This window comes from Amblyomma americanum, chromosome 3 (genome assembly GCF_052857255.1).
Source record: "Amblyomma americanum isolate KBUSLIRL-KWMA chromosome 3, ASM5285725v1, whole genome shotgun sequence".
Classification (NCBI taxonomy): domain Eukaryota; kingdom Metazoa; phylum Arthropoda; class Arachnida; order Ixodida; family Ixodidae; genus Amblyomma; species Amblyomma americanum.
Genome location: NC_135499.1, coordinates 97,548,419 through 97,575,829, shown reverse-complemented (window position 1 = coordinate 97,575,829; position 27,411 = coordinate 97,548,419). Strand labels below are relative to the sequence as shown.

The 27,411-nt window shown below is 44.2% G+C and overlaps 1 protein-coding gene across 1 annotated transcript; it reads right to left on the bottom strand.

Moving 5' to 3' along the window:
• Positions 1–1,012: 1,012 nt before the first annotated feature.
• Positions 1,013–27,411, bottom strand: LOC144123918 (uncharacterized). The gene is made up of 6 exons (XM_077656631.1): positions 27,339–27,411; positions 22,046–22,424; positions 15,222–15,445; positions 8,796–9,138; positions 3,027–3,224; positions 1,013–1,079 (listed from the first exon to the last, which is right to left on the bottom strand). Exons 1-6 carry the CDS (start codon positions 27,403–27,405, stop codon positions 1,013–1,015), a joined length of 1,278 nt encoding a protein of 425 aa, XP_077512757.1. The 5' UTR covers positions 27,406–27,411.

Here is a 27,411-nt window from a genome sequence, read left to right as displayed (position 1 = left end):
AAGTGTCCGAAATTTTTTACAATAATAAAAACCGTATTGCACTTATATCACAAAGCAGGGGGTCCTGGTTTCTGAGTAGAGTATCTCTGAGCTTATTAGCACTATTTTGCGCACCATGTTTCCAGATCCGGTCTCTTATGTGCGACAAAGCACAATGCCGTCTCACTTCTTTGCCGATATTGTGTCTTTGTGAGGTGTAGTTTCTATGGTATTGAACTTTAAAACTAAAGCGTGTTCTAGACTAGCTCTGGTATGAAACGCGATGTTGTGGTGTTACTTTAGCGAAAAACTTGTATGATCCAATAACCTTTTGCGGAGTTGTCATTCAAATGCCATACAATATCTACAAATTTTTTGACAAAGCTTGTATGAGGTTGCTACATCACATAGCCTTATTCAGTAGGGTATGAAGACGTTATCTCTGAAGTGCTTGTAATTTTTTTCTCACCATATTAAAGGGAAACCTTCCATCTGACTGGAAGAAAAAAATTGCTGATGGCCTAGCTCTGTTAGGCGAGGATATACGTAGCGAATGCGCGGCGACTTCTGGATCGGAAGAGTTAATATATGAATCCCGAGCATTCACTAGATGCGCATTTATTCATGATTAAACCTTGAGCCGTTGTGGCGGAGTGCCCCATCAGCTTGTTTCGCGTTTTTTCTTCTTCAAATCGTCAGACCACCCTTTGAAAGTATCTGTGCTTATTAGGCGTATCAGTGTTCATTAGCTTTTCTTTTTCGCACCGACTGGACACAGTCGTGAGAGGATTTTATGGGGATTCCTTAAGGAAGATGCTGACGCCTTCAATTTCTTCACTGTGCGCTTTTCTTTAGACTACCCGTATAGCCTCTCCAGGAGGCAGATGACTCATTTAACTTAGAGAGCGTTTGTTCCCTGTATCGTTCTATCAGCAACCTCTTCTGGAGTTTCGTGACACCAGTGTTTTAAAGCGTATTAGGCGAATGTGCATTTCTTCTGCTGCAAAAACATTCTTCTTTAAACTAAACACGTCTACGCTGCCTGTGCAAGCATGGCTTCATCTAAGGAGATGCTTGCACCGTGGTGGATGAACTGCCGCCTGTGCAGTACACCAGAGACAATTGACCATTGTTTTATTCTAAGAATTGTTGCAGTGTTCTTCTGGTATATATTACAACGATCAATTAAGAAGGGCATGGACATTACACCCTACAGTATCCGATTTTGGCCTGTGGAGAAAAACTGTGTTATGCCATATGATGTGTTTGTGTTGCTGGGACTATTTAGTCTCCGGCAGAGCCGCATGATGGACCGCCTAGCCGAATTACCACAGTCGTCGAAATCTTTGTTTCGTGAACAATGCGCTTTGGTGCGGGGAGTATACGCTGTGCTGCAAGAACCGCCTAGCTGGTTCCCCTATCCGGATGCATGTGTGTGCCTCCCAGACTTTCGATGTTTTGGAAAGAATAGTCATGCAGGTGTACGGTGGCCTGGTGTTTTGCGGCGTAAGCGTGCTTAAAGTTTTCTTTTCGGCGCTATTTCCGTGCAATGTAGCAAAAAAAAAAGGGCCGTCGTGGCGGAGTTGAAGTGTCTCCTCCTCAAACGCCGAAGGCCCTAGTTCGATTCCCAGCCTCGGCATAGTTTTTTTTTTTATTCAGTGAGTGTCCGGGGGTTTCAGTGGCTCCAATAGATGCCGCCACAGAATACTGTGTTTAGCGGTTAAGCGCGTGAGGATGGGTAAGGGTAAGGGCGGCTCCACGGCGAGGCGCGCGGTGTGACGTCATGCCAGATGGCGCGGCGAAAGCGCGGCGTCCTCCCAGCTGCGGCAGTTCCTAGGCAACAGCTCAAGGTCTGTCTGTGCCTCCTCGGAGTACCAGCACAGCGAAATCGCAAGTTCGTGGCCAGTGTAGCTTTCGCTACAAAAATGGCGAGGTTTAACCCAGTTATACCAGTGAGACAAGCGAAAGACCGGCTTCCATCGCTCAGCAGAGTCGATCCCGCAACGGCTCCGACTGCCATACGGCTAACCATGTGGTCATGTACCGTTGTACGGCGAAGGCTCGACGCAGCGGCGAGGCGAGCGGCGCAGCGCAGGCGGAGCTCGGGTCCAGCTGTGGTCAATCATGTGGTATGACGTCAATAATGTGAAGCCGGGCTCAAGTTCGAAGTGAAGCCTTGTTGACCTTGAAAGTTGCAGCTCGGAGAGAGGACCTTTCGCTCCGGAAGATGCACTGCTTTTGTGTTCGAAAAACGTGACCCTGGCTCGATTACACTCACTGAGCTCACCTCGGTTTTCCGTAGCTTTGAAAGTGTGCTCAATACCTCTGGGCAAATCGATGTCTTCTTCCTAGATTTCAGCAACACATTTGACCTCGTTTTTCATGCTAAACGAATTTACAGATAAAAAGTGATTGGCCTTCCCAACTTCATAGCTTGCTGGATTCTTTCGTAACCTCCTGACCATTCACAATATTTTTGCATTAATGGATATTGTTCTGGCCACTTTCTAGATTTTTAGTTCAGAGTCAGGGTAACGTCATCCGATCATTGCTCGTTCCTGTATATAAATGACGCTACTAATTCTGTGACAGAGTTGATACAATTTAGGCTAGTCGCAGATGAGTACGTTTTATACCAAAAAGTTGCTAGACATGAGGATGAAGTTTTGCTTAAGTCTAACGTTCGAAACATGCTTACACGGTGTAATCAGTGTGATATGAAGCTAAATGCCGAGAAAGTATAGTATGCAAGAAAATAACCTGCACAAATTATTCGCTGTCGTTCCTGCACAGTATTTCATCTGAGGTGCTGTCTGAAGTCAGTAAATATAAGTAACTCCGTGTCATTATAACAGACACGTAGGATTGAAATAAATGCAAGTCCAACACATGCCCTCAAGTTTTTCAAGTGCTATGGTTTTTTAGAGAACTTTAAAGACACCCATGACTGGCTAAAGAAATTAACTTCACATTCCATAGTCATTGCATTGAATCAGTGCTCTCATTTACTGAGCGTTTATTTGAAAGGTAAATCACTGTGAGCAAACTTGCGCAGTTTTTCGAGTGCCTTCTTTACGAAAACTTTAGCAAGCGGCTCTAAACCAGGTCTGAGCACTGCTTCAATAATGCTGGTTGGTAGAAACGTAGTTGCGAACGAAGAGACAGCTCTAATTGGCTTGACATTGACGTCTACGGGCTGTGTCGTTGTCAGGACAAACTCTTCGAGGGAGAGGGTATCGTTCTTCCTGAAAAAAAAGGCAGGTGACATCATCACAGACACTCGAGAAAAAACTTTCCGGAAATAACGAGAGGACTGTGATATGGAATCCCTGTGATATGGATCGTGCGTTGATGACCTTCCGCTTAGTTGGACAAAGGTTTTTGGGCCCAGAAGTAAAAAAATAAACATCATGCGCAATGTAGAACTGCACGCATCTCGGAGAAGAGTGAAAGCGAATGTAAAAGCACTTCATGGATACCGGTTGGCATATTTCGGTGACTCGCTTATTTCGAGGATGTCTCTCATTTTCGCTGCTTTCTTGACTGACTTCATATTTTTCAGGACTTCTTGATACTGCTCGATGTCGGGGCGTCACACGTAGCTAAAAGAGCGATGAGACAAAAATAGCAGCGGCAGAGAATTGCGAAACAAATGTTGCATTATCCCCACCCCGCTATGTACGATGCCAGATACTGTTGTTATATGTAAGCTTATTTGTGATTTCAGCGGGGAGGGCAAAATCTCTTGTTTTTCAATCAAGCAGCGAACATTATTGACACCAGTTTCTCCTCCATGTATGTTCCTAAAAATATGTTTATAACAGTGTGACGTAAAGCCTTTCGTGCAGCTTTCCCGGTCGGTTCGAGACAGGAACACTCAGCCACTTATTTAGGTTTCAGTGCTAAGGATTTATAATACGGGGAATGAGATAAGTTCGGACATGTGGGGTTTAATGTCCTGAGGCGAAACATGGGCTACGAGAGGCGTTAGAGCAGACAGATCCGGATTAATTTATGCACTCTGCAGTAGTTTAACAAGCAGTCACGTCTCATAGCACTTCGGCGTTTTGTATTTCACCTATAATGAAATGCGGGCAACTCTGTCAGGAAATCGATCCCGTGACTTTGGTATCAACTGTGACTGAGTTGCCAGGGCGGAGGCGTTGAAGATTTTCTCAAGATTTGTATTTTTGCTATTAATAAAACACAGCCAGGATATGTTTTTACTTCCGAGTGAGGTATTGGTAGTATAAAACGATAAGCTTTATGAACTTGCTTGCTAGCGAAAGGCTTAGACTCTTAAGCAGCAAGAGCATTTCGTTTCTGGCTCAGCAAAGTAAAACCCATAACTTTCTATCACCGCGATAATAGGTTGCGGTGGCCCATTGATGGCGACATGAGACACAAAGGGCAGTACTTCAGCACGATCTAGTCTCCCTCTCAATCGGCGGTATTGATGGGGTGAATGAGACAAAACAACAGAATTGAGGCTGCCTCGAGGGGAAAATTAATCCTGGCACCAAAAACAAGCAACTCTAGAATCATGCTGTCATAATTAAGACAATGGAGACGATCACACTTAGTGAAGTGACCATAAACTGCCCTCGGGATTTGGAGCTTCAGGGAGGTGCATTAGTAATTATTACTGAGGATTTTTAGTCGATCACTGCAAAGTCTAAACCACAGACGTTATTGTAACTCACTGCCACAAAAACGCAGCCAACGGAACAGGGTATCAAGCACAATAATTTCATAGACGTTGAAACACTCCCGGGAAGTAACAATTACGGTGTAATGATTTATTTTTCAGATAACAAATGTTAGGAATGAAATTCAACAATGCTGATTCTAGGGCTAGTTGGTATTGTTCACTCATAATGGCAAAGCCTTTAGTGAAAAAAAACGAGGACGTGAGAGGAAGACGGGACAGCGCTAACTTTCAACTGGCGATTATTGAAATACAGAGGCATATATATAGCGAAGCAAGCATGGAAATACACAAACGATACAAAAGGTCACACTCTACGCATGCGCCCACCACTGCAGTCTAGGAAAGCGATTTCCTTGTCAGAAAGATTAACAGAAGGCGTGCTAACGCAGTCCGCTCTCCTTTTCCTAATCAACCGGGCTTCGATTATTTCACGTGTGCAGCGGTCTATACTTTTCGCCTCTACTGTGCATGCGCCGAACATGGGCGCGCATGTTTTGCTAGGACAGTGATGACAATGTTCAGACAGGTTACCGTCCCTTGGGTTTGCAGCGTTCCGCTTGTGTTCAGCAAGCCTTTCATTAAGGCATCTGCCGGTTTGCCCTATGTATACCCGACCACAGGTTAAAGGAATACTGTATACTATCCCTATCGAGCACTCCACAAACTTATTCCTATGCTTCACTTTACATCCCCCTGACTGTCTTGGAAAAGGGTCCGTCAACTTACACAATTTCGACAGCTTGTCTGGGGCAGAGAATGTCAACTTCACATCAACCTTTTTGGCAACCCCCTTCAGCCTATGGGATATGCCGTGCATATAAGGAATCACCACCGTCTTTTTCTTTTCGGCAGATGGTTCGCAACGGCTCTTTTTACGCTTCCTCAACAAGGCTTCCGCCACGGAAACGAGCACTTCTTTGGGATACCCGGCGGCAGAAAGCCTACCGGCTTGCTCGCTCAGGCTTAGGGGTAACATGAGTGGACATGATTTCTTCATAACATTGATGAAGCACATGCTCACAATAGCCCGTTTTACAAGCTTCGAGTGGGAGGACGAATAAGACAGGAGTGGTTTGTTGGCCCTAGGGTGGTAATACCAGCTTACATGGGTTTCTCCGAAAATTAACATTAAATCTAAAAATTGCAATTTGTTATCAGCGGGTAGTTCATGTGTCAAATCAAGTGGGTTAAAACAGTGCTTAAAATTTTTTAAAAAGGATGTAAGGTCCTGTTCAATGCAAGCTACGCTGTTGTCCAACAAAATTAAAAAATTATCAACAAATCTAAAAACCTTTAAAACCTTAAAATCCTGTAGATGGGAGAGGCTACCGTCCTGTCTCGGTGAGCTAAAAACAAATCGCTAAGGACCGGCGCTATGCAGGACCCTATGCAGACACAACGTTTCTGTAAATACACACCTTGATTCCATTCTGCGTAGGTTGAGTTTAGGTAAAATTGTAAAAGTTCCATGAACCCCGCCACAGATACACCAGCAGCATTCTGAAACGCGACAGACCCAAAACAATCGATGCTATCTTCCACACAAGCAAGCAACTGGTCATGAGGGAGCGAATAGTACAAATCTTTTAAGTCTACAGATATGGCGCTCATGCGTTTGTCGGAATTATCTGCTAAAAATTTTACAACGCTTTCTGAGTTCTTTACTACAAACGGATCGTCGATATCCAAGAGATTTAATTTTACTTTCAGAAAACCGGCGACAGCCTTCTGCCAGGAATCATATTCAGAAACGATTACCCTTAGAGGGCATCCCACTTTGTGAGATTTTGCGGAAAAAAACACCTGCAAAGAGTTCTTTTCACTTTTATCTACATGCCTAGCTAGAAGATCAAGGTTTAGGCTATTGCACAGGTTTTTTTGCCCCAGACAAGCTGTCGAAATTGTGTAAGTTGACGGACCCTTTTCCAAGACAGTCAGGGGGATGTAAAGTGAAGCATAGGAATAAGTTTGTGGAGTGCTCGATAGGGATAGTATACAGTATTCCTTTAACCTGTGGTCGGGTATACATAGGGCAAACCGGCAGATGCCTTAATGAAAGGCTTGCTGAACACAAGCGGAACGTGGCAAACCCAAGGGACGGTAACCTGTCTGAACATTCTCATCACTGTCCTAGCAAAACATGCGCGCCCATGTTCGGCGCATGCACAGTAGAGGCGAAAAGTATAGACCGCTGCACACGTGAAATAATCGAAGCCCGGTTGATTAGGAAAAGGAGAGCGGACTGCGTTAGCACGCCTTCAGTTAATCTTTCTGACAAGGAAATCGCTTTCCTAGACTGCAGTGGTGGGCGCATGCAGAGTGTGATCTTTTGTATCCTTTGTGTATTTCCATGCTTGCTTCGCTATATATATGCCTCTGTATTTCAATAAACGCCAGTTGAAAGTTAGCGCTGTCCCGTCTTCCTCTCACCTCCTCGTTTTTTTTTCGCTAAAGGCTTTGCCATTATGAGTAAATGTTAGGAATGGTTACTTGCACGGTGTAGCCATACTACCCTCGTCACTGTCCACACGGTCTTTACGTTCATACCTAGGAGCTTTCGAAAAGATGTTTTTGGGACAGTGCGAATTGTACATTGTAGCAATCGGAATTTTTTACCTGTAAAGCTTCACGCAAAGGGCCTGGCAAAAATAGGCAATGTCGCATCTTCATTACGCATACACGCCGATAACGCTAAACATAAAAGGAACATTGTTATTGTGTATTCGTGTTCGAGAGGACAGTGGAACTCCCGTGGGTACATATGACACCACACAGGAGCTCCCTAGGCAGCCTGCAGGTGTATTATTGTTTGAATATTCCTAGGTAACGTGCATAGGCTTTAATAAGAACGAAGTTGTGTTCTCTGCTTGCATTCGCCGCTGCCTTTACGTGGTATTTTGATGTGCTATGTAGCATGCCCACCCACAGTTAGTCAGCCGTGAGCAGACGAAACGCGAGTTGAGGTTGGAACGAAGGAAGGTAGTGGTTGTTGTTACCCTGACTAAGGCGAGCGCTCGGCTTTGTTTTTCTTCCTTACTCTCAGCCCGCAATTCCCGCTATTTCTTTTCAGTGGATAGATAACTTGCCCAAGCGTTTGCTGTGTCTTATTCAGACAGCCTTGACAAATTATGTGTTCGCCCAACGAAAACAGTGGATGCATTGGGGCCTATGCTGCGATGAAGAATTTTTCGAAATGTTGGTTCTATTTTCATTCCTAACTGTATAGCGAATTATTGTAACAGTGTTGGCAACATTGAATGCCAAAAAATATGAGTATAATATTTCACTTAGAAAGGCCAAGGTGTGAATGAGAAAGTTGACTTCTGGCAGTCTCCACATAATGTCGTCCACCCTGGTTCAGTTAACAACACTAAAGCTCGTATGCTCGCGCAATTTTATCGCCATCAAAGAACCGAACAAGAGAAAACAGCACGCGTCAGAACAGCACATCAACTCGACTTGCAGTACTGATTTTAAAATCTGTATTAAATTTGAGTGAGGCGTTTCGAACTGGAATATTAGAAAAGGTTATAAGTCGGAAGACTCATAAGTATCCAAGGGGCAGTTTTTAACGCAGAAGCTTCACAAGCGCGAGTTATCATAGATATCTAGGGCTTTTTAAGCCTCAGATCGTCAGTCTACAAAACAGTGTCATGCAGTGCTAGAAGTCTTTGGCAAAGAAAAATAGTGGTAAGAATGCTGGACACCGTGAAGAATCACCAATTAAAAATTACAAAATCGCTAATTACTGGTAACAGAACCGCTTCCGTAATGCTGCATTGTACTGCGTGCGCGGTTTTGTCATCGTGCTACGTTTTACTTGTTTTTCTGTTGTAGAGATGTTTTTTTTCCCAGCTGTGTTTGGTCCCTGCGTGCTGCTTTCCCCTGTGCTTTTTTCGTCGCAGTGCCGTTTTTTTCTTGTATTCGGTTCTGGCGGGTGCTGTACTGTCGTGGACTGTTTTTCGTGTTCTCTGTATTTTCACCGTTTATACAGACATGTGGCTGCTGCAGTCGCTAATCCCCATACAAGCTCGCACTTTGCAGCACAGGGTGCTGGGGACTTCACCATTGCAGCCTCCACTGACAACATAAGCGGTATACTTACTCGGCGACTTCGACGACGAGGATCGCAGAAATGGTGGCGCTCACGAGTGCCTCGAAGGTCGCAAAGAACGCGTTCACCTCTACGACGAGCGTCAGGGTCAGGTTGGTGAGAGTGAGGTTTAGAAAGATGTACGCGCCGTAGCCGTCGAGGCGAATCACAACGTCTCCACGCTGCTGCACCCTGGACAGGCCGCTGATAGTGCCGTTTGTCACTTTTACGCCTATGACGGTTGACAGAATACTTGCGACGCTCGCGGGAAGCGAGGCTGGTTCCATATTGTACTGGAGTGCCGCATTGCGCAAGGCGACGTCGAATGTTGTGCATGTTGAGCACTGTTGCTCGCCTGCAAACGATGAACGTTTCAAAAAAGCAGAACTGTTAAAACTCACCTGCAACTGGGATGATTGAATTTATATTGCAAGTCACGGCGAGCATAACTGAGTATGTGTGAGCGATACAGAAGTCGGAATCAAATATAATTTATTAAAAGTATAAACCAGGCTGGGCAGTCGTGTGGTACGTGCCTTTGAAGTGAGGTGGGGGTAGGGGAGGCTAATCAATTTTCCGCATGGTAGGTGCTCGTCTGCTTCGTGTAATAAGTATGACGCAGTGTTCAACACTATAAAAATAGTCCACCGAGCGTAATTTGTATTTACACCCCTTTGAATGCACCTGTGCATATTCCCGTCGATGGCGGTTCTGTTTTGTCACGAGCGCATGAAGCGCTGCACGTGCGCCGAGGTGTTTTGCGCCGCAGAACTTACCTTGCGAGACGAAAATTTTTTCTCTCTTTGAAATACGGTGAACAGCGGCATTCACGCTTACACATGTGTTCACGAGTTTTTAGAGCAAAATCTCTGCTCCTCCCGTACAAAAGTGAAGTTCATGTGGCTATGAAAGTGTGCCTTCAAACCAGGAGGTGCTGACGCTTGGCACTGACGGCATGCCGCGTTACTCGCCACGCCTGGCCACAGCTGTGCGCGTTGAGCCGACGGCGCTCGCTCGCCTCGCAACTGTCGAACCACTTGATTCGCTGAGTCTCGCCGCAGCTGCGTATGCAGACCAGAGACACGCTCGCAACTGATGTGCCGCTCGCTATATAAAAACCTGTGGCGTGTTCTTACAGAAACAGAATCTGTTTTTTTTAAAGAACCAATCAGTCCATACAGATATTGTATAAATACATGAGGAGATCCCAAACCCAATGGCTGCATAGGGGATCTCCTGTTGCAAACTTGCAAAAAATGAATATGTACGAACAAGAGCTGATAAAACTGAAGCTAATGGTGTAGAGTAATTAATAACACACTTGATAATGCGAAATGATGGAACTAGAAACGAAACTTGATTTGGGCAAATGTATATAAATGCATAAATAGAGAAAAAACAATTCAACTCATAGTTACGTATGCTCTATCAGTGAAAAAAAAAATGCTTATCGCGATTGAAGAAAAGTACAAAAATAGGCTTGAAAGTAGGAATGTTAGATTGCTTTATACTAAATGGTAATGAATACCACAAAAATGAGGCAGAGAAGGTTGCTTTGAATTGTTTTGGCATGAAAAGCAAGTGAAATTTCGCCGAGAAAACTGGATACTATTGATTAGAGGAATGTGAAGTGATCCTTTCTTGAATTTAAAGATAATAATGCCAAAAAAATAATGAAGCAAGGATGAGACCCCTGGGAGGTTATCTGCCTGCCGTAAGGGTGTAGCACGGCATAAATAGTTATTGCAGGTAATAACGCGTATGGCTTCATTCTGTATGTGTTGTAGCGGTGATATGCGTGCTGTGTACGTGTTTCTCCAAGAAGAAATACAATAGTTTTTATGTGACTATGGATGAAAGCGTAGTACAGTGAAATGAGTGTGTGTAAATTGAAGTAATTTTGTACCTTAATGAGTACTCTTATGCCATATGCTAGCTTTCTTGTTAGGCAGTTCATGTGTCTGGAGAATTTTAAGTGGTAGTCAAACTCTACTCCAGGAAACATCGCATTATCTGTAGCAGTGAGTGCGTGAGACTGAAGGAAAATATGTGGAGATCCAATAATAGTCTTATGAGAAGATGAAAAAGAATAAAATAAGACAAAGCTACATTTAGAGGCATTAATAGTAAGAATGCTGTTTTCGAAACCAGGTTGCTATGTTTGCAGCCTCAGCATTCAATTTATGTGTTAAGGAATCTATGCACTTCTCAGACGCTAGTATGGTAGTATTATCGACATATAATATACATTTAGAAGAGGTAAGGAAAGATGGCAGATAGTTAATGTATAATAGGAAAAGAAGTGATCCAAAGATGATACGCTAAGGAACGTCAATTTTAGTAGTTTTAGGTGCAGAATAAGTACCAGGGGTGCGAACTTCTTGGGTCCGGTTAAGTAAGTTGCAGAGAATAAACGTTAGGGCAGGACCAGACACTTCAAGGGCGCTTAATTTGTCAGAACTTATGTTGAGATTAATTGAATCAACCACTTTGAGAGATAAACGAATAATGCACCACTAAAAATACCGCAATCAATAGCTTCTTTAATATTGTCTGTTAACAAAATTAAAGCTAGTCCAGTTAAAAACCAGAGTGGAAACCGAAATGATTAGAAGATATGATGCTAACGTTTCTAAAATAATTTTTCAGACAAACTATAACCAAATTTTCAATTTAAGTTCAATTACAAGAAAAAATAATAGCAATGGACCGATCATTACTTGTGAGACGTTTGTTGCCTTTTTGAAGACTGGTTTAGTTTAGCTTTTTTTGTGTGCTAGGGATGGTGCCTGTCTTAAAGATTAGGTTCCCGTTATGAGAGAACACATGGGAAATCAGAGAAGATGTTATATTGATATGACAAGAATGTAAGTTGTCAAGACCAGGGCTTGTATCCTTCAGATTCATAATGACGGTGCGCGCATCACCCGGGGAAGCCGGAAAAAGAAACTATGAGGTACACGAGGGTCCACATGAACAGGTTGAGCAACTTGAAGCTGATGGACAACAGATGAACCAACGAAAGCGTTTTCAATGCCGAGAATGTCGCGGTAAATATGCGTGACTGTCTGGATTTCCTTTATTGAAGCCGTAGTATTATAGTCCTATTTAAGAATGAATTGATTACTTTCTATTGTATTTTAGAGTTCCTTCCAGCTTGATTTCTTTCAGATTCATAATATTTCTTTTTAGCACTTTTGAGGAGCTTTCGGAGTATATTGCTGTAAGTTTTAAATCGCGTCCGTAATTGAATACTAAATGGCTGCTTCTTGGTATTTTTATACACACTATCCTTTTTGCGTAGGCATTTCAAAAGGCTTCCTTTTAGCCATGAGTTATAATGTTTGGATTACGTTTTTTGCAAGATATCACTCTGGTAGACGATGCATCAATGGCAAGTGTAGCGGTAAATGATTCAAAAGGAGTTTCAGGGTTATTGATCAGAGTAATTGGTAATCAATCTGTGTTCGCAATTATTTCAAGAAGTAATGATGAATTCAAGCTTTTCTTGGTAACGTGCACATGATCGTCCGCGGGATAGATTTTACTCGCACAAAAATGGGGCAGTGACCTGTTTTTTTCGACTTCGACTAAGCCAGAATCGGGGAAGAAATTAAGTTAGAAACCACATGACCAATAAATGAACCATATTCGTTTCTTGAGCATCTTGTTGGTACATTTAAAAGATATTCCTATCCATGGCGATTGATGCAGTTATTGTATTCATGATATGAAGATATTGCAGGCTCTAGAAGGTTGATAATCAGATCACCCATGATAATGATTTTTTTTTGTTCCACTGATAGTTTAATTCAAATTTCGTTGATGGCCAAGTGAAATGCACTATCGGACGATAATGTACTTAGACTCTTGTGACACAAAGGTTTTATCAATTTCAATCCATACAGACTCATAATTAGATGTTTTGATTGAGAAGTCGGAGCTTCCGTGATAAAAAAAGTGTGAGGATATAACAATAGCAGCGCCACCATGGTTATTATCCCCACGGTGATAGAATTCGGCAGAGTAAAATGTAAGAAAGTGTAAGTTTTGGTCGCTTGAGCTTAGCCAAGCTTCGCTGATCCAGATAATGGAAGATAAGAGACCATCACAGAAAGATATGGATGAGCAACGTGCCGAAACTAGTGCTTCGACGATGTACCGTCGCTTTCATGCGAAGTATGATGATCTTTACGATATGGAAAGGCGTCAGAATGAATAACCATGCTTAACATCGTTTTTGCTCCTTTTTTTTGCATTTTCATTTGCATTTTTGCATTTGCATTTGCATTTTGCATTTATTTCAGTCATGTACAATGGCTGAGGAGAAAGGAAAAAAAGCCGCGCACGCGGCTTGACAAAGCTCCCATCTCCCGTAGCGGCTTAGCACGGCGATGACAGGCAGCAGTAAAACAATAACAAGAGAATGCATGAAATAACAAATATGTACAATATCTTAATAACAGATCACCAGAAAGCCGAGTTCAGCAAATTTTTTCTCCCGGATGAGTGGAGCCGGCCTGTATTAGTGTTATTTCAGTCTAAAAGTTTCTTCAACATCTCGCAAACGGGGCTGTTAGCCTGGCTGCTGGAGGTGGGGGTTGTCTTGACAATGGGTCCCATGTCGTTGATTTATCAAAGATCAAGAGTTTGGTGAGTTCGTCGTACTTCATTGCGAATGAAACTGCGCCCAACAAGCATGGAAGAGCAGGGAGCAGGAACATCTGTGCCTCTTTCGTTTCGTTCTCGGGTTTGTTTGGTCTGGTCAGTTCTTTTCTGAATCATCGCGTAACGTTTGGGCCTTGAAGGGACACCAGACTTCTCAAATCTGAGCTTTAAAAATCGGGTCACCAGAAAACGTAAATTTGCGGTGTACCGATTGGGTTTGGTGTTATGATGATAAAGAGGTTAGCTGAAATGAACACACTTTCGTTATGCTAGAAAGCGTCAAAACATGATGAGCAGATTTCAGTAGAACCGGCCATTTTGGCGCGAAAAGCGCAGTAACATCAACACAGTTTCATTCGTTCATCCCTGAGAGGCACACCACCATTCAAATTAAAACCGCAATTGCGAAGCCTTTTTTTTAAAAAAAAGCGTCATGAAATTGACATCGAGAAAAAAAAAGGACGCCTTATTTCTTGAGTGCATTTAAAATGTGTTACATAAAAAAGGCTAAGTCTGAAAGAAATGTCTGCAAGTGCAGAACATGATCTTGCCGCGAATATTTGCAGTGTTTGTTCGTTTTTCAAATCTGCCGCCACACCACTTTATCGGTCTGTTTGCGACGCAAGACGCGACTGGTTTTATCTCGATTGATCGCAGCCAGGCAGAGCTGATTCTACGTTGTTCCGGAATGTTCTAGTAACTTTGCACGCTTTATCTCGAAAGTTCGCTATCAGCTTTAAATTGAGCACGGCCGACAGCGGCGGGCATCCCTGTTCGACGACCGCCGAGCACGCTTGTCGCTTCGCCGCCGCCGAGTGATTCAGTCCATTTTGGGTGCAAGTAAGCCCAATAAACAGTTTTATTTTAGAAGACCCTTTTGTCCATCTTCATCGCTGCTTCGACTGCCGTCACCACTACGTGACAATATTCAGATTATTCATGGTGCCTGCCCATAGCTTCTGACTATGGCCAAGACTTTTTTGTCTGCCACATTTTAGCCATGACATCGTAACTACACTGTTGATGGCCGCATGCAGGCAAGGAGTCTTGTTTACTTTATGCTTACATGATATATTGCGTTTTTAGGTTCAATTTATTGGGTTTAACGTCCGAATTACTCAGGCTGTGAGCGAAGCCCTATAGCCTTTTTAGGTCCTCCGCTTTCTAATTAAAATTTTGAATGGTTGGATATGAGTAAACAAAGAAAAGTATGATTATCTACGGTGAACAAAATGAAATAAACGCGTCATTGCGCCATTTTGACAGAACACTATGAAGAACATGCCAACTCTTGAACATCGCTTTTAAATGTGAGGCAACTGTTGAATGCTGTAAGGTACGGATATGAACATACTGACGGCAATTGCTGCTTTAGAAAACCAATGGGGTGCTTTTTTGACAATAAAAAACAAAAAAACTACATGCCCCCCGAGGCGGGAACTGGGCATATATTGATTGCTTTGGTGCACTCGTGTGATATGCGAAAAATTGCATTGATAAACGGCTTCTCGTTGGAAAATGGGCTTGTCTAGAATTTATAGGTATGAAGGTCTAGCGCGCCCAGAAAAGAAAAGTGCTCAGAGTCTGAGAAGAATGTACGATGCTCCACGTGAATACATCATCTAACAGTTTTCTGGCCTTAAATGAAATCGACAGCATATAGAACTAATTGCGCGCTGCTACAAACAGCCTTGATAAACAAGGTAGCATCTCCCATCGGATGAAAATTGATTAAGAGAATTATTGAAGGTTATTCCTTTAAAAACTCACCTCCGTTATGTACATCCCGCTGACTAAGTTCCTGCAGTTGGTAAATGATACTGGAGCGTATCGTTGTACTTATCAGGTTATTAATTAAGAAGTTCACGTACTCTTCGAGTGGAGACATAATCTTGTTGAATATGCTCATCATTTCACCGGGAAAGTGGAACTTTATATTGAAGGTAGACGTTTTGTTTAGTTCAAAATGTTTAAGTTCCAGCCTGTGGTTAGACCTGTTGGAGAGAACAAGAAAAAATTCCCAAGTCACCGGCACTTGCCGCTAAAGAGGCAGAAACTTTTGTTAGAGTCAAGAGACATGTTTGGTCCTATCTATTGTTGCAAAACTTACGAATCACTATAGTTCCGATGTTAGGACGGTTATATATTCATCCTGAACCCATCTCTTTACACATTTAGGTTCGTGTCTGACGGCCTAAACGACCATTTGAAGTTCGCTGCCCGCCTGTAACTAGTTCTATTGGCAAAAATAGGCCAACCCATTATATACCACCTTTGCGAGACCGCAAATTCATGTAAATGTGAGCGAGAATGGGGAAAGGGTGTCAGAGCCTCTTCGAGGTTCCCCTAAAAAGTATGTAGGAAATTTCCCAGCTACTACAAATGAATGGGCGCCTTAGAAGCTGTATAAATCGGGTAATTTGATGCAGGATGCAGCTGAGAGAAGTTTGCGATATTATGCAACAGTCGTGTTAGTAAACAGATCTTGTTAACAATGCTGTTTGCTTCTTTGACCGTAGGTGCTAACCTCTGTGACTGGGTAATTCGGTATTTCCTGTGTAGATCTCATATGCCGAAGCTTCCGTGGCTTCCATGCTAAATGAGAACTCCTAGCAGACAAGTGAAGTCAAGATGTGACAAAATGTGTTTGATTTGTTATGTTATAAGAGATCTGCAACATATAATTTTTAACGAAAAAAAGAAAAGTAACTTGCTCGGTCAGAAAAATAGGAACTTAAAACAACTATTTTATTTTCTAGACATCCTAGGATACCGTCCGCGCTGCAGTACACTACGAAAATTGGCATAGTCTATACCCGATTTTGTAAGAAGCCAGGTCAGCAAACAATCTTAACCAAGTTTCTTGGTGATCGCTGTCTTCTCTCAGGAGTTTGACTAACTGATGTATCTGCCAAACCTTTATAATTGCATGAAAAAGCTGTGCTCACGATAGGGCCTTCTGTTCTAGAAGTCAACTTTTTTAGCCGCCGCCAAGAGTAACGACCTCTTGGCGTCGTCTATGCGGGGAGCATATAAAACTCCCCTTTCGGTTGGACGATAAAAGTTTCGCAATCCAATCCAATCAGCAAGGAGTTTCTGCCTGGGGCACAAAATTGCTGCATTGAATCTACATCTAACTGCTCGCAGAATGATTGGCTCGAGCAGCTGAGGAACAATGTCACTGCTCTGTATAACGTCTTCCTTTAACCCAGAGATGGTCCAGAGAGTGGGGTTAGTTTTCGATCGCTATGTGGGTGCAGGAGAGATTTTAGGGGCGGAAAACACTCATTGGGATGTTTTCCTTGACGAGATGTGTGGACAGGAAGGTTCAGACAGGTCAGAACCGGAATGCTTAGTGATGATCAAAAAGTGTCTTCCTGGGGAATGTCGTGCCAGGTAACATATTACATAAGCCAAATAGTTTAACTGAAAGCTAAAGCTGTCATTATTTTGATCGCCTGTTTCTCGTGCAGACCAGCACGACTTGGACGTCTTTACTATAACAGGTCACGAATGGAGTGATTTTATCGGGAGAAATAATGTCTTCAAATTATCTGTCCTATAAATGCATTGGTAGGACATTAAATAAAATATTCTCGCGATGGTGTGCAGGTCGATGCACACAGATATGCGATTATTACAGTGATGATTAGGATACTGAGTACGACGCTTAAAGCAGCTTAGGTCTGCTGCTGAATTTAGTGACTGGTGCAGTACTCCTTAGAGGTAACCAGCCAGCTGGGCCGTTCCATTACTACAAAAGCTTGGGAAAGCACAGCCCTTTCGTATGCTGTATTTCAGCGAGGTTTATTGGGATGTGTCCTCTAGTATATAGAAGGGGGTGTGCGATCTTTAAGGAGGTCATGCACGAAGATTTAAAACATGCATACGCTCTCTGTTTCTTAGACTCAAGGAGTGCATGATGTGGCCGGTGAAATGTGGTGCATTGTAGGCGTCAGGAGTTCCCAGCCCTTCTCCTTGTGTAGATGACGAGAGAGGAAGGGCATGCTGTTAGAGGGGATATAGATCTCAAGTGAATATATTCGAACGAAAATCAATTCGCGCATGCGAAAAGAGTGAAATTGTTGCCAGTCCTGAAAGCGGCGCTAGACCCAGACCATCCTCTCTTTTACAGAGGAAGGGAATAATACTTTGTGAAGGTGAGTAACTAAGGGGGTTTCCACTTGTACTCATCATGGCGATCAAAATGGACTGAAATTTGGGTAGTTACACTTCATCCGCTGTTTTATTCCTACTTCTCTGAGATACCCAAGATGGTACTGTAAGGTTTCTCCAAAGAATGAATTATTTGGTGCCGATGCGAAGTTCAGTTCTGTTTACGTGAATGAGCGGTGCAATTCTGAGTATTCGGAGCCTCTCTTAGTATGGTGCTTTGATGAAATCTTATCGGCCTACACAAATCCAGGAGGGCTTGAAAGACTTGCACTGAACTCGGAAGAATTATTTACTGTAATTATGGGGGTTGCCTGGATTGTCAGGATTTAGCAGAAGTTGTTGCAAATGTGATGATGAAGATTTATGGACAGCGCTATTGATGTGATTACACGCTGGGCTAAATTTTGAAACATGTAAAGAAGTCCAGTGCTTAATCATTCTTTTTAAAGAAAACGAGGAAACTCCGAGGAAGTGCATTCTGGCAAGAACGAATCCTCACATTTACCGTTGGGATGGTATATGTGTTTGTCTGAATTGATCATTGAACGGCTGATGGGGGATTCGTTTTAAGACACTATTGTATCGTTATTAGAGGCGCACCAAGTGACGATGTCGCTGTCATGACGACGCAGTTATATTTTCAGGTGTCTGGGACTCCTTCATCTAGCGAAGCAGCACAAGTAATTGGCCCAACATTGGAACTGTATTGGCAAAGCTGGCCCTACAAAGGACCAGGGTGGGACCATCCTGTTGCAATATTGGGCCGATGACCTGTGCTGCTTCAGAAATTAAAGAAAAATCAACAGGTCTTCGCATCTGTGAAGCTTACTGCAGAAATACCCTGTGAATACATCGTGTGCAAAGTTCACGACCAACGCAAATAAGGATTAAATTATTTCACTTACTCTATGCAGTGTAGCTCGCTGAACTCAGCCAGACCAAAGCAAGCAATTGCTGAATTTTTTTTTGCAAATCTCTACTCTTTACATCCCTTCATTAATCCCTGCCTTAATAGAATGCTCCAGGTGTCCATACGCTGTAAGACGTATTGCTTTCGCTCCTTTTATTAAGAATACTTATCATCATCACCATTGGACAGAATACGTCCAAAGCAGGGCAAAAGCCTCTCCCATGTTTTTCCTATTAACTCTGTCCTGTGTCAGCTGCGGCCACCTTATACCAGCAAACTTCTTTGCCTCATCAGCCCACCGAACTTTCTGTGACCCGCTGTGGCGTTTGCTTCTCTTAGTACAAATTATAACCCCTGAATTTGCTTTCACATGGCACTCGAGAGGCATTTTGAATCGTTTGGACGCGTGTGCACAACGATATCTATTTATGACCTCTTCATACGCGTGCACAGAGCGTCTCAGAGACGTTTGGACAACCGAAGCAAGAAGTATCTCAATCTTTCTGCCGTTGAGGTTGTTATGTATTGCCTGAAATTATCAGGGAGCCTCAAACGTCTTTTCAGGTCTTTCTTGTGCTGTCATCTGTGCTGCATATTTAAATGCTGAACGCCAAGTCCAGCCTCCGCTAGACAGATGGCACAGGATCAATGGAGCAATTGGGGTGCTTCATGCTGTATTGAGGCCCCCTAAAGCAAAGAAGCTTGGCAAACTAATGTGTCATTCAGGAACGAAGAAAACGCGAGGCGGAGCCCAAAATGCATTTCTGCGCTAAAAACGCATTCCTTTCCGCCATGACGCCCCCTCGTACTTACCTCTTCTATTGGTCATACGGCCGAGAGACCACAATCGTTTGAAGACATTGCTTCCTCTCACTACTTCTACGCTTTCTGAATACGCCTGCGATGATATTGCCTGTGCCAACCGCACTTGCCGTGTATCCCGTTCACTCCAAGAATCCTACGACCACAGGTGTCACATAGCTATCTTGAAATATGAGCGGTCTATCTGTTAGCTGTGGTCGCCATCTGCACGACCGGTTATCTGAAAAAGATCCCATTAAACTGACCTCTACCCTTTCCTGCGAAAGGACTTCGCTGCGACACCCACAGAGGCAACTTCGCACACTTTTGAGCCTGGTGTTTTGGATACTTTGCGGCATCAACCTTACTAGTCGCCATGACCCTAACAGCCTAATATACCTCAAGACGTTTCTTTTTTCCAGCCGGTAGAATGTGCAATGCCATATGTCAATGTGGATGACGTTAACGAATTGATAGGACCTTGCTGACGCTGGATGACCTGAGTTTTGAGCAGTGTTCTCTTTTTTGTCCCGCCTCGAGGACGTCTTGTGCTACGTAAAGAAATAAAATCCATACTCGTCCATCGAGGTAGACAATTTCGAACCCGACCGCGGCGGTGGCGTTTCGATGGAGGCGAAACGCAAAAAGTTGCGATGTCAGTCAAAAAGGTTCGATGTCAAAAAAGTGCAATGGCAGTGCACTTTAACCATCCCCAGGTGGTCGAAATTATTCCGGAGCCCTCTACTACGGCATGTCTTCCATTCTTCTTTCGCTCTCTCCTTTATACCTTCCCTTACGGCGCAGTTCGGGTCTCCATCGAGATATGTGAGCCAGTTGCTGCGTCATTTCCTTTTCTCAAAACCAATTATAATTTTTTTTCATTTCCTCCATAAAAACTCAATAAAGTTGTGTTTTTTAACACTGGGGTCATTTAAACGGCGTTCTCAAGGACAATGATACAATGCAGGTAAAGAGGAAAATAAGAATAAAACAGCTGTTATTGGCGAGGAAAACCAGCGGATGTGTATTTTTTCGCACGATATCGTCCGCGAGTTGGAAATGCGAAAAAAATGGTTGATTATCCCCAGCAGGAAACCCGCAGTAACTTACTCACTCTTCGTGGAGTTAACTGCTGCGTGGGCGGAGGGATCAAAGGGGCGCAGTGAGCAACACCGGATTAGTTTTAGCGACAGTCAGTCCTTTGACGTGCACTGACGTGGGATCATGAATACCTTCATTCGAAAAAGAGAGCACATGAAGTGGACGCGGAAGAGCCAAAATAGTGAGACAAGATTGAAATAGACTTCATAAAATGAACATGTTGAATTTGGGTTTTCAGGAAAGGGACTGGCGCAGTAAGTGTCTCGCGTATCTCGGTGGACACTCCAACCGCGCCGTAAGGAAAGGATAAAGAGGAAGTGAAAGAAGAAATGAAAAAAAAATTGCTAATGGCCTAGCTCGGATAGGCCAGGATATACGTAGGGAAAGCGCGGAGGCTTCTGCATTGGAAGAGTGCATTCATTAGACGCGCCTTTATTGACGGTTAAAGCTTGAGCCATCGTGGCGGAGTGGTAACGTCTCCGCCTCAAACGCTGAAAGCCCTGGTTCGATTCGGAGCCTCGCAACAGGTTTCTTTTTGTTCAGTGAGTGCGCGGGGGGTTTCAGTGGCTCCCATAGATGCCGCCACCGAATGCGTTGGTTTGCGGCTAAGCGCAGGCCGGTTAAGGTGCGCTTACACTCCGGCGTAACGCGCGCGTGCGCGCTGCACGGCGACGTCGCGTCGGCCAAAGCAAGGCCCTCTATACTCTAACTGCGCTTCACCGCCGACGTGTTCGGCGGCTTCGGCGCACTGTGACCGCACTAGCGGAGACATGGAGCACATGTGTATTTCGCGCCAAGTGCGCCAGGCGCCGCCAGCCCGGCCAGACTGGTTCGGCTCCGCGGCGATTCGCGCGTTGTGACGTCATGTGCCTCCTCGGAGCAACGCCACGCCGAAATCGCAAGTTCGTGGCCAGTAAAGTTCGTGCTTTAATACTGACAATTGAAGTTGGATTTTGAGGTAAGGCGCGGCGTTGCGCAGCGGCGGAACATTTAGTTCCTGTGTTTTTTGAACGGTAGCGCAAACTCCTCCTCTCCTCATCGTTTCCTCGGCAGGTTTCCTCATAGTTTCCTCGGCCGGTTAAAACTGCATTGAATTTATTTGAGTTAAATTCATTGGCACCTGCCAGGGGGCAGGCACCTCACAAACCGGTGCGCGGATTTCCCCTTGCAATAGGAGCCACTTTGCGATGACGTGACCAGGTCATGTGACATCTCTCGACCAATCATTCGGAACTGCATATTTGGCGATGCTCTGTGACTGGGTCTTTAGGGTCACGTGAGCTTGACGGCATCTCCCAAGGGAACAGTCAGAGAATTTCAAATTTGGTGGTGCTTTCTTATTGAGAAATTGAGGTTAAGTGACCTTGACGGCGTCTTCAGGGTCACGTCACCCCAAATGAGCTATGCAGAAATTTTCTTATGGAGCACCCGGGAAGTACATGCTGGCAACCTAAACGCTGTCTCATTTATAATATGAGTTGAAAATTTCCTCCGTTAGAAGCCTCGGTATCACCTAAATATCTTTAGCGTTATCGAATAAAGATAGCATTAATTTTGAAAGCTTTGTGTGCTCAGTAGGTTTTTAGGTAAAATTTGAATTGCTTACTCTTCAATGCAGACGACGAAAGTTAGTGCAGGCACGAAAGCCTGAACTTGGACAGCCATGGTGAAAAATATGACCTTTATCCTTGCTGTGAAAGAGATCTTGAGCCCGTCCAGCGTCACACCTAAGCGAATTCGCATCGTATCGTTATTTCTGGCTTCGACGTAGGTGTCTCCAAGTCTTCGCATGGTTCCCAAGCCAGTGATAGTTGCATTAGAAAATTGCGCATTGAACTTGAATCCTGCTAGTCCAGCGGTACAGTTGAAGTCGGGAATGGTCACATTTTTGAAGGTTTCTGAAGTCAAGTATCGCCTCATGGCTTTATCGAGGAGCAACTCTCCTTCAGTCAGAGCTCCACTGTGCCGTTCCATTGTCACATCTTCTGGCGGAGAAAAAAGAGAAAAACCTTTAAGTGTGGTTGATAGGGAGTACTTGCATGCACAGTCTCAAAAGTACAATCTTCACTCCAAGGCTAGCGCTACCAAAACACTCGACAGTCAGTCTGAAGTGCCTTCACTACTCTTTAAAACAGATGAAAAAGCTCAACAGGACAGTAAAACACTTTGCGGGAGAAGTTGGTGCAGAGGTTCTACAATTCAAGTCTAACAAAGACAGCACAGAGAAAGGAGAACGACAAGACATGCACTCATCCAGCGAGGGTCTTTGTCCATCACTGCGCTACAAGACCAGCACATGTCCTGTCGTTCTCCTTTCTCTGTGCTCTCTTTGTTGCGCTTGAAGTCTGAAAGCTTAAACGCTCCTAGTTCCTTTACCAACGTTATTATAATTAAATAGAATCTGAGAGGCATAACTGGCTGAAAAGAACGCGAAACATTGTAAAATAGTTATGTACACTTTAGTGCGGCAATCTTACTTTTTTAATATGTGCGATGTCATCAAGTCGACGTAGCTACTACAAGAGAGGCCATTATTGACTCGTGAACAATGGCAGTGAAATTTGCACTGTCAGCATAAAGATTAGTATGTTTTTCGCACACGTGGTTTTATGTAGCTGTCAAGAACTCCGGATTGGGCGCACCCATAGCTGGAGAAGAGGAAGCTAAGCACGGAAACGACCTTATAAAATTATCACAATTTACAAGCGTTGCAGGGTAGCACTTTCTGTTAGAATGTCCATCTTGCGCAGACCAGCAAGAAAATTAGGAACGTGAAATGAAATCGCTTTCGCGCAAGTTCCAGTAACAACGAAGACTGCCTTACGTCTGGCTGCGTGTACTTGACATCAATGGCATGCACTAAACTTTTGTCTGCCCCCTTGCAGGATATTCGACTTCTTCACTAACATTAAAAGGGTACCGCATTGTGCTTTCCTGTACTTTGATTATGTATAAAAATGTGAAAAATCAATTTCCAGATTTTTTATTTTGCTATTTTCTACAGCCTTCTCTTTCCGTCCTTTTGTCCCGAAATCCTTTCCCAACGCACAGTGGCATGGCAGTGCTCTTTTCCGCTGGCTTAATTCCTTCTTTCATTTTCACCCAGCCAACTTACTCAGCTCGTCATGAGTCAAATCGTGATGGCAGAGAGAAAACCAGCGCAAAAGACGGTGACAGAGAACAGCAACACATGACGACGCTGGAATCGTGTACCGATCTGCAATCATGTACCGACTCGCCCAGCTTTCCACTCTACTAAACTCGTCCAATAACCCATCCTACTGAACAATACTGCATCGGGCTCTTTGTTTTGAGCTAGCGTTATATTTAAATCATAAAAATTATTGCACCACTATTTTCACACCGGTTAGCGACTCAATTAATAAAGGCGAAATCTAGATCATTGATAATCGTTGGCTTCATTAATGTGTACGTTATACCGAGCCCCCAATTCCCTGCCCTTGTGTGCTCAATAAATAAAGGAAGGCGTTGGGTTTTGCATCTTGATACAATAGTTAGCATAATAGTGTTCTCGCACACCTTCCACCCTCACCGTGGCGGCACCCTCACGAGGGTGGTACTGGTGAGCACTCTCAGGGTTGGTGGCACCTCGTGTCTCTCGTACTCTATTCTTCCGTCGTCTGCCAGCGCTACAAGGTCCAGCATGGGTAGGTGACACGAAAGATAAATGCCCACGAAACTTGAACATCAGACAGCCACAGCTTTAGCTCAGTTGCTAGAGCTGCGTACGTTACATACGGAGGTCGTGGGTTCGGATCCAACTTACAGCGTGCGGTTGTCTTTTCGTCTACGTTGTACTCAACTATATTTCACATATAAAATGGGTGCGCAATAAATAGTATCACATTGTCTTTAGAAAAAACCGTTGCAAAACTGATCAGCAATAATAATTCCGCGCATCGCTGCACCTGTCAACCTAATCTAACCTCTGAAGTAGTTTGCTTACATTGTTGAACACACGAGAGACATTGCATGTTGATGTTTATGGAAGATAATCCTTGCGGACGGCAGAAAACATAACTGAGTTGCCGAGGTTCGAGGACTGAGTTGTAAATTTATGAGCTGACAACTTTTCTTTAGTAACCATTGACACTACGAATGAACGGTACAGCAGTTATAAGAGCCCAGTTACACAGTTCCTGCCTGCGAAATAGCTGGCACCATAGAAAAAAAATTCGGGAGGGGATATATGAGGAGAGGGTAATGACGCATGCAGCACTTTTCTGGACAGGCCCATATGTGAATTTTTCCTGTAGTGCTTCATAATAGCGTGCAACTGTTTGATACCGAAAAAGGGAGTTGCGGGCACTAAGCCGCCTTTAAAAAACGATATGCAACTATATATATCCGATCAATTGAGTTTATCCTAGATTTTCGATGCAATCTGGCTACATCTAGGTACTTGTTCTCTTGTGTTATGTGGAATTTATGTGTTTACCTTATGGTGCAAATTGCATACGAATACACTTTATAGCTACTAAATTCTCTACATTTGTTTTCCTGCTATTGACGCAGTTTGAACATGCATTTATTTTTCGCAAAGTAGCCTGCCATGTTTGGAAGCTAGAGAACTGAGGCAGCATAGCTCAGACGTGACGGCTTTATTCCTTGATAACGGAAACAAAGAAAATGCTGCCGGTGGCTGACGCAACGCACTATATTAAGCCACGTTATCACAGTGGGCAAGAGAAAACGGAGAGAGTGTGACCGAGGCAATGTAGTCACCCGGATTTGATAACGCTTCGCGATATACCCGTCTGAGTTACAGCGACACCGGTTAATGGCAATTTCCCCGACAAAGCTCATAACGGCGTCGCACAGACAATGGCGGATAGAAGAGTGGCGCGCAGGTTAGAGTCGCGCCGAGAGAAGAGAAAGTGAACAGAGCTGAGGGGATCGCGACCACAGCTGGACCGGTCGAGAAAAATCGACCCCGATGCGTCTAGACGGGCCGAGGCGCAAATGTGGCGAGGGGAACAAGCAGCTGTGGCAGCGGTTGCACTCCAACGTGTCTCACATGATGCTGCGGATCAAAATGCGCTGCTTAGCTTCTGGCGCATCATTTCATATAAGACCTGACGCACCAGAAGCAAAACTTCCACAGCATGGTTAGCACCGTTTGAAGAAAATTTCAACGAGAGCTCTGGATCAGAAGTCATGCAGATGATATATTCGCCCTGTATGCAGCAGTTAGAAAAAACCCATTCTGTGGAAACCGCCGTCAATGTTAGACGGTTGGCGTGACACGCGCGCGACAATCACGGCGACCGCGTCATCCGGTTGACTTCTGCTCCTAAGCTTCCGTAGGAAATAAAGTCCGAGAGGGGTAACCGTGCAGGGAAGTTTTTTTTTTTCCAATCTCAAGCGAGGTAGCATAAATGCTCAAAAATTAACTGTCCACGCTTTGAAAAGAAGATCAACATCATGGATACATACTTCAAAGTGAAAAAGAAATTGTTCGCACTCTTTATGGAAAACATATCTGCCTATTAATAAACAGCGACAATATACTAACACACGCTCCAAGCCGCCGCGGTGGCTGAGTAGTTACGGCGCTCGGCTGCTGGCCCGAAAGATGCGGGTTCGATCCCGGTCGCAGCGGTCGAATTTCGATGGAGGCAAAATTCTAGAGGCCCGTGTACCGTGTGATGTCAGCGCACGTTAAAGAACCCCAGGTGGCCTAAATTTCCGGAGCCCTTCACTACAGCGTCTCTCATAGCCTGAGTCGCTTTGGGACGTTAAACCACCATAAACCATAAACCATAAACTAACACACGCTCTGAACACGGTAGAATACGATTCCACAAGCGAGAATTGGGCATCCCACTCTGAATTCTAAGTTCATGAAAGACCTTAAATATTTAGTAGGGAAAAGCTATAAATTTATTCGAGGAAGAGCCTGCGAGTTATTTTATGACTACAATGCATTCCACTACGACGCAGTACTGAAAAGCTCTGCCCCGTAGTCGAAAGTGCATCAAGAAGTACCAAGTCGGCAGGCCGGCAGCGGAGCTGGCAAAACGCCTAGCCACCAGTTTAGCTGCTGCCTTCTCAGCGGTCCACGTGGCAATGCTCCAGTGGTTGTATACTTCTACGGTGTTTTCAAGTCTATACTACTTAGTAGTTTGAGGCCACTCGGCGATTGTACAGCCGTGAGAAATTTCGACCTGATCAGCTACTTTGCTGGAGAGGATTCGAAACGTGCCAGATGCTCTCTCATCGATGTGTTGCCACTTACTCAAGACACTGCTCGCGGTTAGTCTCGTCTGCGGGTGATTTATATCTAGTGGCTCCCCCTGCGTCCACGAAAGACCCGGGTACGTCAGTTCTGACCAGTGGGCAAGCCTGCAGCGTAACTGAAAGGATGCACACCAACCAATTTTGCTCCGTACTGCAGGTTTGTAAAAATTCCATGCATACTGCTACCAAAGCAATGACTATTGTCTGCTGATACTGCCCCTGCCGTGTGCACTGTTCACACGCTGTATCTCGTGCGTGTCGGATGCAGTGTCTGGCCCAACTGGTCTCATTTTGTTCGCGGATGGGGAGATCCTACCGGGCCCCGACAGTGCGACCACAACCGAACAGATGTTGCTAGACTTGCTCAATGGCCAGTCTCGCATAAATTAAGACTTATCTACTCTGAACACAAAGACATATACTTTTGATGACGAGTTAACTGCTTCGGAGGCATCCGTTTGCAAGCCTAGATTTGCCCACGAACGTACAGGACGTTTCGAAAACATACAGTTGCCTCATGAAATCATGCAAAAACTCGGACTGAAGTACGAGAACCTGGAAAATCGTTCTCGACAGAATAGCTTGATAATGTATTGGTGAAGCTCTTGAACCATTTTAAAAAACACCAGGACACTTACTTGCAGCTGTTTCGAAAGTGCTGACGTCTAAGCTTACGCTGAATGCGAGAGAAGTGACCGTAGTCATAGGGTG